This window comes from Protopterus annectens, chromosome 1.part2 (assembly GCF_019279795.1).
Source record: "Protopterus annectens isolate FY-2018-M chromosome 1.part2, PAN1.0, whole genome shotgun sequence".
NCBI classification, from domain to species: domain Eukaryota; kingdom Metazoa; phylum Chordata; order Ceratodontiformes; family Protopteridae; genus Protopterus; species Protopterus annectens.
In genome coordinates, this window is record NC_056727.1 from 119,680,619 (window position 1) to 119,691,168 (window position 10,550).

General features: G+C 39.1%; 1 protein-coding gene across 1 annotated transcript in view; it reads left to right on the forward strand.

Moving 5' to 3' along the window:
- The first annotated feature begins 5,801 nt into the window (after window positions 1-5,801).
- RTN4 (reticulon 4) overlaps window positions 5,802-10,550 on the forward strand; it is a 250,703-nt gene continuing 245,954 nt past the window's right edge. The window contains exon 1 of the mRNA XM_044055159.1: window positions 5,802-6,006. Within this exon, the coding sequence (XP_043911094.1) occupies window positions 5,973-6,006 (34 nt within the window). The 5' untranslated portion in view covers window positions 5,802-5,972. The remainder of the gene's footprint in view (window positions 6,007-10,550) is intronic.

A 10,550-nucleotide genomic window follows, 5' to 3' on the forward strand; every position in this document is an offset into this window, starting at 1 on the left:
TGTATCGGTGGTAAAAGCGTTGTATCGGTGGTAAAAGGCGTTATGATCGGTGGTAAAAGGCGCGTGTATCGGTGGTAAAAAGCGTGATCGGTGGTAAAAGCGTTATGGTAAAAGGTGGTAAAAGGCGTGGCGTATCGGTGGTAAAAGGCGAGGCGTATCGGTGGTAAAAGGCGAGGCGTTGTGTATCGGTGGTAAAAGGCGAGGCGTTGTGTATCGGTGGTAAAAGGCGAGGCGTTGTGTATCGGTGGTAAAAGGCGAGGCGTTGTGTATCGGTGGTAAAAGGCGTTGTGTATCGGTGGTAAAAGTAGTAAAAGGCGTTGTGTATCGGTGGTAAAAGGCGTTGTGTATCGGTGGTAAAAGGCGTTGTGTATCGGTGGTAAAAGGCGTTGTGTATCGGTGGTAAAAGGCGTTGTGTATCGGTGGTAAAAGTGGAGGCGTTGGTAAAAGTAGAGGCGTTGGTAAAAGTAGAGGCGTTGGTAAAAGTAGAGGCGTTGGTAAAAGTAGAGGCGTTGTGTATCGGTGGTAAAAGTATTGCAGATGTATGGAATTTTTATAGAGCAACAGGAGGAGCGGTTGAGTACTGAAGGAAAAATAAGGGAATGTTTGTATAATGTGCGAGTTTAGAAAGGTGGTTAAACAAGTCTTTTTATTACCCCAGGGCACCAAATCTGTTAGCATAAGAGTATAAAAAGGGTTGTTGCTAAACTCGGAGCCTTTGACTATCAATTTAGCTAGAAACCCTATGGAGGTAGAGAGATTTCAGAAATTGTATGAAAATAGTATAGAACAGAGGAACGAGGGAACGGACACAAATGATAACATTTATTGTGAAGACTTAAATTTGCCAAGAGTCTAGGAAGACCAAGTGGAAGATTTACTAGCCATGATGAGAGTGGATGAGAGAAAAATGTGTAATTGATGATCAGCTAAGTTTCTAAGAAAATCTGGTATTCTTGTAAGTCTCTAAGAAAATCTGGTATTCTTGTGGAAATTTGAAGTTGGGGGACTGATACATATCTGGGAAGTTTACTTTAACAATATTAAATTAGTAACCATGCCAGCATTGTTGAAGAAATCTGTGGTGGTTATATTATACAGATCTGGAAGAACCTTTAAATATCCATTCATATAGACCAGTTTCAATTTTGAACCATTATTATAAAGCTATTATGGCTATACTATCCAGGTGAATGGCTAAAGTGTTGACAAAACTGATTGATATGGATCAGTATGGCTTTGTGGAGGGGAGGCAAACTTCTGACAATTATCAGAAGGAAAACAAAATGCAAGAAAATCTCATTGTTGGGTGTTGGTGTAGAGAAGGCATTAGAGTTAGCTGGGATTTTGAGTAGGGCAATGGTGAAATGTGCATTCCTTGATAACATGCATCTTCCTAATTAACCCCATTATTCTAATAGCCAGTGGCAAATAAGAGACTTGCATTCATGGGTGTAACTGGTATACATTACCCAAAGAATTGGCCTTATTTGCAGGTGATATCCTTTTCTGGATTTATCACATACTTATTTTTGTGAGACTGATTAAAATTTCCAGGATATAAAAGAAGGCTAAAACAAAGGCTATAGCAGTATAATGTTCCCACCATACCCATATTTATGGGGACATTATGTGAAGTATTAAATATTTGAATTAAAAAGGATTTTACGCTAGGGCTATGTGGGAAGAGACTAAACAAAAAAATACAGAAAAAAAGTTGGGTGCTCTTAACAATGGGGATGGATAGAAAGGTATAAGCAGTGAAAATATTACTAATAACTTTAATATTCTGAAAAGGTCCGGCATATTAGGATTGTCAGATTTGAAGGGATACTTTGAAGTCTTGGGTGTGCTGTTTATATGACCCTTAATTGGGTGTATCACCCTTAACTGTGTGGGTTTAAAGTGGAAGGAAATAATAACTTGGGAGAAGGTAGGATTTTGGATACATGCTCTTGAGATCAGTAACATCTATACAGACTGCTTATCGATGCAAAATAGCGGAACATATTTGGAAAACTTGGCCAGCATGGGAATGGAGAAAAGATTTTACCAGAAGGGAGGACTGTAATTAAGGGAACAGAAAGTAGAGAAAGGGGGTGGAATTTATTGGAGAAATTTATCAGAGGAGCTAATGTATTGGGATTAAATAACTATAGAGGGAAAAATCTTAAATTAGGATGAAGCCAAACGAGCACTTCATCTGCCACAGAAATGTAGGCATAAAGAAAGAGGCAGGGGAGTGTTAAATGAAAGGCCAGCACTGCTTGAGTTTATAGATAAGTCAAGAATAGAACCTGTGGTATAAAAATGGCGATAATTAGTAGGGCATATAAAATGGATGAATATTAAAGGAATCAGTCGGGCAACTGCATATTCGTGGTAGGACGTTAATAAGATATTGAAAGTGATATTGTTGCACTTAAATTCAGGGAAGGTTACAGGACTGGAATGCAGCCTGAATAAGGCCATTATGATTAGACTATGGAAAATAAGGATGTGCAAGTAGGGGTAAAGTAAAATGTGGAAGCAAGATGTTTGTGACTAGAGGTCTGGGAGATGAAGAGGAAACAAAGTAGTTTAAAGCAGGGGATAGTCAAATTGGAAGAGGTGGATGAAGCAGAAATATCAGGAAGAATGAATCTAAGATTATGGTGGACCCACAGAAATAACCCACTTAAATTTACCAGTGTTGGACAGTGAGAGGAGTTCTTGTGAGGGATTTATATGGAAAGAAAAGGAAGAGAGTAGCAGTCAGAAGAATTGGAGAGCACCCCATTTCAAGATATGTAGTGGTTTACAACATTCATCGTAAGTTAAGGGAAAAGCAAAGAAGGGAGCATAGACTGGATCAGGCTAGGAAAGAGGAAAAAGAGCTTGGAGAAGGAAGGAAACTAGCAGAAACTGTAAAACGGAATGAAAGGTGTAGAAAAGATGGCTATTGAATAGGGGAAGTATTTTGCAAGGGGAGACACGTGGAAGGAAAGAATGGAGAGGGAGAGAGAGAATGGAAGATGAGGATCCTGGGAAGTGTACTTGACCTGATGAAAGGGAAATTGGAAAGTAGAATAAGACTTAGAACACTGTGAGAAGACAACAGGGTGGATGATAATTCTTGGTAGAATAGGGGAGTAAAGAGAAAAGGATCAGGAATACTGTGCCATTAAACAAAGTGGAATAATGGAATGGGCATTGTATACAAGTACTTGGCTAGCACAGAAGGAAAGAAAAATGGAACAATCATAGTAGCAGTGGGTGAAAGTTTAGCAGTTACCACAGGGATGGACAGTGAGCTGTTAAGTATCTGCTTCCTGTAGATTTGGGTTTGATTTCCACACCCTTCTCTGGCTTTGTGTGAATGAGCAAGTCACTTAGACAGTTCTCTGGGGCAATTGAGAAATTGGATTAGGCTTCTCAGTGGTGGTTTGGCCTACATGGGTAGTAACCCATGAACATAAAGGATGAGAAGGGGCACACGAGGAGTGGGTGGAGGATGAGAAGGGGCACACGAGGAGTGGGTGGAGTTGAGAAAGGCATGTAACTGCAGCTAGTATGAGATTGGCAACTCAGATTAATACACAAGTTGGCTCGCTACACCCCATGGAGAATTGTAGCAGAAAGGAGAAATTAACAGGTACTGGAGATACAGATAAGAAAGAGCAGAAATGATGCATTTGAGAATGCAGATGGAGATGTGGGGTATTGGAGCAAGTGATGAATGAGATGGAAGAAATGTAGAAAATAAGGGATCCGTGCTTTTTTTGTATTGGACAAATGACTGAAAATTGTGTAAGGAGGCACATCTTCAACTGAAGGCAGCAGAATGCATGTTATGACCAACTGGAAAGGAGTGGATAACAGAAATATATGAACCTTGAAAAGAAATTAATATAGTCACTTTGAGGAGTTATAAAAATAGAAGTTTGAGGGAAGACTAAAAGCGAGATGAAAGGTGGGAGGAAAAAATGAACTGATACTGAATGGAGGAGAAGGGAAAAACTGAAGTGTCATAAAATGGAGGGAACAAGAGAATGGTAGACATTGGCAGGAATCTACTAAAAATGGAAAGAAGCTTTGAGGAAAGGAAATGGATAACAGTAGCCACGGATGGTGTACTCCTTGGAATTCATTCACAAACAGGTGCAGTGGGTGTCAGGAAAACTACAATACTGTAGATTGTTAAATGATGTGGAGTGGAGAAGGGATTATGAAATTAAGGTAGAGTTTTGAAGAGGCTGAGATGGGAGGAAAGATCGATAGAAAGGAAACTTGGTTGCTACCAAATTATCGATATACATGAATAATAGTGTGGAATGAAGGCAGAAGATTGAGTGAAGTGCAAGACTGTAAACAATAAGTGGAGTGGTGGTGGTGAATAGATGTGCAGCTAATGGGTGTTTGTTGGTTGATGCTGTGCAATTTATTTTTTCTTCAGGGAGATCATTGTGACAAGTATGGTTTGCTTTACAACTCCATACGCAATTTGAAATTGTATTGATTTGTATGTGGACTGCTTTTGAAGCCTTCTTGAAGTAGTCCGTTAACATGTTAAGGACAGTGAAGCACAGCATGCTGAGAAACTGAATTTTAATCTTTGAAAGGAATGTGACTTACTAGCTTTACCCAGTGTTAGGATTTTGAGAATTCTAAAGTTTGCAAAAATGCAGTGGAATAATGTGCAGGAATTTGAAAAAAATGGAGGAGTAGACATGTCAGAAAAGGTAGTATATATCCATGTCAATCTGTCCCAATAAAACTAAGTATTATAGACACTGCTATACGTGGTGTGTAAAATTGTTAAATACATTTGTATATAAAATACATTTTTGTATAATACACTTGGTGTGTAGACCTAAACATACATGTACATACACTCATGTGCATGTCTGTGTGTGTGTGTGTGTGTATGTGTGTGTGTATATATATGTGTATATATATATATGTATATATATATATATATATATATATATATATATATATATATATATATATATATATGTATATGTATGTATATATATATATATATATGTATATACACACACACACACACTGTATTTGTGTGCATGTTTAAATGCGTTTGTACACAGTGTACATGTTCCAAAATAAAAGCCCCTGTGCCCATAATATAGCAAGTATTTTGAGAACTGCTAGAATATACCAAATGAGAGAAGCAGTAAAGGTATTTTTTTTCCCTTGTATTAGGGTGACTAGGAAGAGTGGATGAGCCTGGATTGTTCATTTGTGGGAGTCTCTCAATTTTTAGGTGTATGCAAGTCTATGAAGCAAATGAATGTCCTTTGAGTTGTGTGAGTGAAGTATTTGCATTTGTGTTTAGCCTGACCCTGGGAAATTGTTCATGGGGTTAGAATTTGACTGGTGCGCACAGAGTAATTTAAGTTGCAGAGAGCTGCATTACATGTAATAGTAAATATTTACCGAAACTGCCTTCTAAAGAGTTCTAAAAACATTAATAGTAGCTTGAGATGTACTCTTAGTAGTGAGGCAGACTACCGTGTACTTGGCAGTCTGTGTAATTGATGGGAATAATCTCAAGGTACAGTATTCCTGGCCTTCCATCATGTTATGCAATCATTGCATGCTGTTCTAGTCCTGTATTCCTTTTCCTATCTGCTGTAGATTACTGTAAAAGTGAATGTCAAGGTGCCGTTTACACACGCAAGACTGCACAGTATGACTGAATTGACCATTTTATGTTGGAGCATTAGTTTCTTGGTTACAGATTCCAGTACGTCACTCTACTCCTTTGTCTCCACACCCATCAGACAGTCAGGTGACCTCAGCCCTGCAGCAGTTGTGCAGCAGGCTCAGCGACAAGCTATAGCAGACCTGGCAAGGGTGCTGATGCAGGGATTCTCACAAGCTGTGCATTTCTGGCATCTCTAACTGCTTGGTGCACTGGAATGCAGAACTGATACAAGCAACTGTGGAGTTAAACATATTTTTTGTGAAACGAGATGGAATGTCAGAAGACTAACTGGAAGGACAAGGGTATGTGATGCCTTTTGTGCCCATTTTGTAAGGGGTTCATTGAAATGTATGTGCTAACACTGAGCTCAAGATTTAGAGTACAGAAAAGCTATGCTTGTGTAGATTGGGTCTGGGGGCATTTTTAACAAATTTGGTTTTAGATTTGTCTGAAGAATGTGATTGTTTTTGTGATGCTTTGCATTTGGATTTATAATGTGGGGAGTGAATGAAAGGAAATAAATGTCAAGAGTATTTAAATACTAAACTTCATTCATCCTTATTTGTAGGTATGTGCCTAAATTAATCATTCTGCTTAATTGGTTTCTAAAATCTTGTGTATGCAGTGAGTTAAAAAGAGGGGGAGGGGCAGTATTTGTGCTTCAACCCTGCAAGCACAGATATAAAACGGATCATGAAGCTTTTCAGCTTTGTGCAAGCTGTGTACTGGCACTCAACCTTTGGTCTGTACTGTTATTCTGTGACTGTGTTGGTGCTTAGTTAATTTTTTATTTAATGCTGCTGATCTGAATCTTTTGAGATGAGGCAAATGAATTTACATGCCAAGCGTCCATCTTGTGCCGCCAAAAAAGATAATGTAGATTTTTGCTTAGCTTCCAACAGGTTTTCTGCATTGTGATGGCATCTGTTCATATTTTTGTCTTCTGGCAAACCATAAATCAGTATTTGTCAGTTTGTGTGTGCACAAATACATAATTGCCCAACAGTTTCAAATGTCTGTGGCTTTTCTTTACCTGTCTTCATGGGTTTTATTTAGGTAGGCACTTTCGTTGTCCCATTTTTGTAAAATGTCTTGGTCATTTGACTTTGTTAAATGACACTGCTGCACTAAGTGCAGTCCTTCTCCAGGATTAAAGGAAATTTTCATTTAAAACCTGTTAACTAACATCTATTTTACAAAGTAGCATGCCACCATACCAGTCTTTTCCACAAACAAAATGCTGATTTTTCTTGAGATTTGTGTTGCTGTTTAATGGATCAGTTCCCACTACCACATGTGACAGTTGCACCTTTTTAGGTGACCTGAAAATATTTTAAGAATTCTTCCATTTAATTCGTTTAGCACTATTTCCTTGTCCAAGCATGTAGATCTTAAAAGCATTCCATTCCACTTAGTAGTTTAATATAGTTTTATCATTCTGCTATCTCTCTGTTTATAATATACATATGTTTGTATGTGTATAATATACATATGTTTGTATGTACATAGTGTATGACTTTACTCCCACGTTTGCACAGTAGGCAAGCCCAGTAAAAGGTGATTATCAAACGTGCTGCTGTGATTACTCCAGTTTGGTAGCCTTCTCATTGCTTCAAAGGCACAAAGTGCCTTCTGCTACACATAGCTACCTAAACTGCAGTATTTTTCTGCAAGAATGTTCATTAAATTCAGAATTTCGGCAGGGACACCTGCTCATTACTTCGTCAGATTGAATGTCTTGAAAGTGCAACAAAAACATGGCAGTTTGCGATATCGTCGGCACAAACTGATATCTTGTGGTGTGAAGAATGTTATGTGCCACTAGCTAATGTAGTTTGATATGTGTTTTAATAAAATTTGATCTAATAAACATCCTTTGATACCCTCCAAGGCAGGCCAGAAGTTTTGTTGGAGAAGGCAATTGATTTTGCAGAAGGAAGTAATTGCTTTAGTTCAGGAGGTTTCTGGTGATCTAGTTACGGGGTGTTTGATGCTTTGTTGCACTTTAGAACATTATCTAACCTCAACTAAGAGAAAGGGAGGTGTTTAAAGCTGTGCTGAATGCTGGGAGAGCTCAAGTATATTATGTGAGGGGAAATTTGACTGCAGAACATGCCTGTCTGCTGGATGGATGAGATAATGGAAGTCAGCTTGTGAAGGTTTAAGTCAGGCTTCCCACTTGGTCTTGATCCTTGCAAATTGTGCTGGTCTAACCCTGTCCTTGGTCTTTTATCTTGGTTATCCCTCATCTCCCTCAATACCAGCAGATTGTACTAATTCCTTTATAGAGTATTCTGTATTGGAAACTGTGCACTTAAATAATTTGTAGTGAATAGCCAACAATAGTTGTCCAATTTGCATTGAGTCTGTGAGCTCTCCCTCTTGGACCTGACAGTAGCATGACACTAGGGTGTCTTTGAATGTGTAAATTACCCAGAACAAAATTAAATGTATGCAGTATTGCCCTGTCTCTGTGTCCACTACTGATTTACCTCTGTTTGTGACCAGACAACATCTGATTGCCTCCATTGTAACTAGCTAGTAAACATTAATATTGGTTAAAAGCATAACTGTACTGTGGTGTGCACATCACCTGACCGTACAAACTTGAGCGGTTTTGCAGCTCCAGCAGCAGTTCAAACAGTTGAGGCTCACCTGTACTATTGGACTTTGAACATTGTAATTGATAACCTGCTTCCATGCCTCCACCTACTCACACTGTAACAGTATATAAAGGTACCTGTATTTTGAAGTTGTGCAGTAGAATCAGCTGTGCTTTCTCAGGCACTTTTCATGAGAAATGCTAGTTTGACCTCAAGACTGCAGGTCAAATTGAGAAACCTCACAGTAAAAGATAGCAGTGATTTCAGTAAATCGTACTATGGAGCTATGTACTGACAGCAAAACTGCAAATAAACATTACTTCAGCACAGTACTGTGGGGATATGGCACCCATGTTTTGAACCACTGGTTTATTTTGGGGTAGATACGAGTTTGGCAGTAATTGATATGTTCTTTATGTATTACTTCTGTTTCATTAATATCATCCATCTGTTCTTGCTTTTCAATCTGTTATGTTTTTTTTAATCCTGGGCTGTAATTAAAATTAGTCCTTTTGATCAACACACTGTACCAGTAAACAAATTAATAGAAAGGCTGAGTATACATTAAAAGCCTGAGCTTGTGCAGTTGCATTGTATGCATCTTTTTTGTCTCGAGTAACTTGTAAAATACCAGGTTAGCCAACAGGGTGAGTGATCTGATCCCAGGATGCCTTTGCCCTTTTCAGCCATGGTCACAGCTTGGTAACAGAAATAACCTTGTGATACAAGTCAGCTAATTTCAAAATGAGTGCACTATTTAAATATGTTGTATGATAAAGTTGCTTTGTGCTGATGCATAAGGTTTTTGTTGCTTCATGTGGTATTTCATTACCTTGAGTTTAGTAACTCAGAACATCAACATGCCCCCTTGGTTGCTAGGTGAGATGCTCAAAGGAACTCTTGCTTTATTCTTTTTGTATGTTTTACTTCTGAATACTGTAGTGTGGACAGATGTACCTCACTCCAGTTGTATTATGTGGTGTGTTTGCAGTTTCTCTTTCCTGTCTTTGGAAAATTTAACCCTGAGCTGAAGTTTTCAGTCACCAAGATTATGAAGATTTAGTTATTTCATTTTATTTGGTTACTGGGAAAGTCTTACTGGGTAAGAAACCAATTTTCATTGGAGGCCGAGGGAGAAAAGCTCCAATACAAAGTAAAGGAACAATATAGCTTTTACATAATAAAAACAGAAACCGAAGAAGACAACTTACAGATGAACACAAAGTATATACATAATTTTACATGGGAAGGTAAACAAGCATGTCTAAGCATTTAGGTTCATAGGTTGGTACTAGGCTATCAGCCCTAGGGCCTATACAAGCCTAGCCATAACAATTCCCTGGCTATTTCTTCCCACATTTACTTTCCTGGACCCCTGTCTAGCAGGCGACTGGCGTGATCCCTGGGGTGGTTCCTTTCTCCCATCCAATCGTCAAGGTTCCTCTTGAAGAGGTCCAAAGAGGCACTCTGCTTGACATGTATGGGCAATCTATTCCAGAGTCTGGGGAGTCTCTGAGTCAGGAACCTATCCCTCCAGCATGTTTTGTTTATTGTGATGACAAGGTTTAGATCCCTGGAGCGTGTAGCTCTGAGGGATTGGGATTTCTTTAAGTGTAGCATGTCAAACAGCTCTGGGTTTGACATGGCCTTGTATGTTAAGCAGAGATCGCCTCTGAGTAGGCGATATGCGACAAAGTATAGCTGGAGTTTTTTAAGGTGGTCAGCGTAGGGCATCTGCTTTAGGCCTGTGATTCTTTTAGTGAGGTATTTCTGAGGCCTTTCCAGTTGTTGCAGATGTCTTGAGGTACATACCAAATGGGGAATTGTATTCTATAATGGGTCTAATGAGGGATGAGTACAGTGGGACAATGACCTCCTTTTTTCTGGATGAAAAGCCCTTTGTGTTGAGGTGTGCCACATAGAACGATTTCCTGACTGTTGTGGCGATGTGGTTATCGAAGGTGAGACCACTGTCCACCTGTGTCCCCAAGTCTCTTATCACACTTTGTGTTTAGTGTACTGCCACCTATATGGTAATTCATGGATACATGTTTTTTCCCAAAGGGGATAACAATACATTTCTTGGCATTGAGCTTGAGCCCATGGCTCTGGCACCAAGCATCTGTTTCTGTAAGGCCCTTTTGTAGAGTATCCACATCATTTGGGGATTCAATAATGGCTCCCAGTTTGTAGTAATCTGCAAACTTTGTTGAGAGTCCCTTAGTGTTGACCTGTACTTCAGA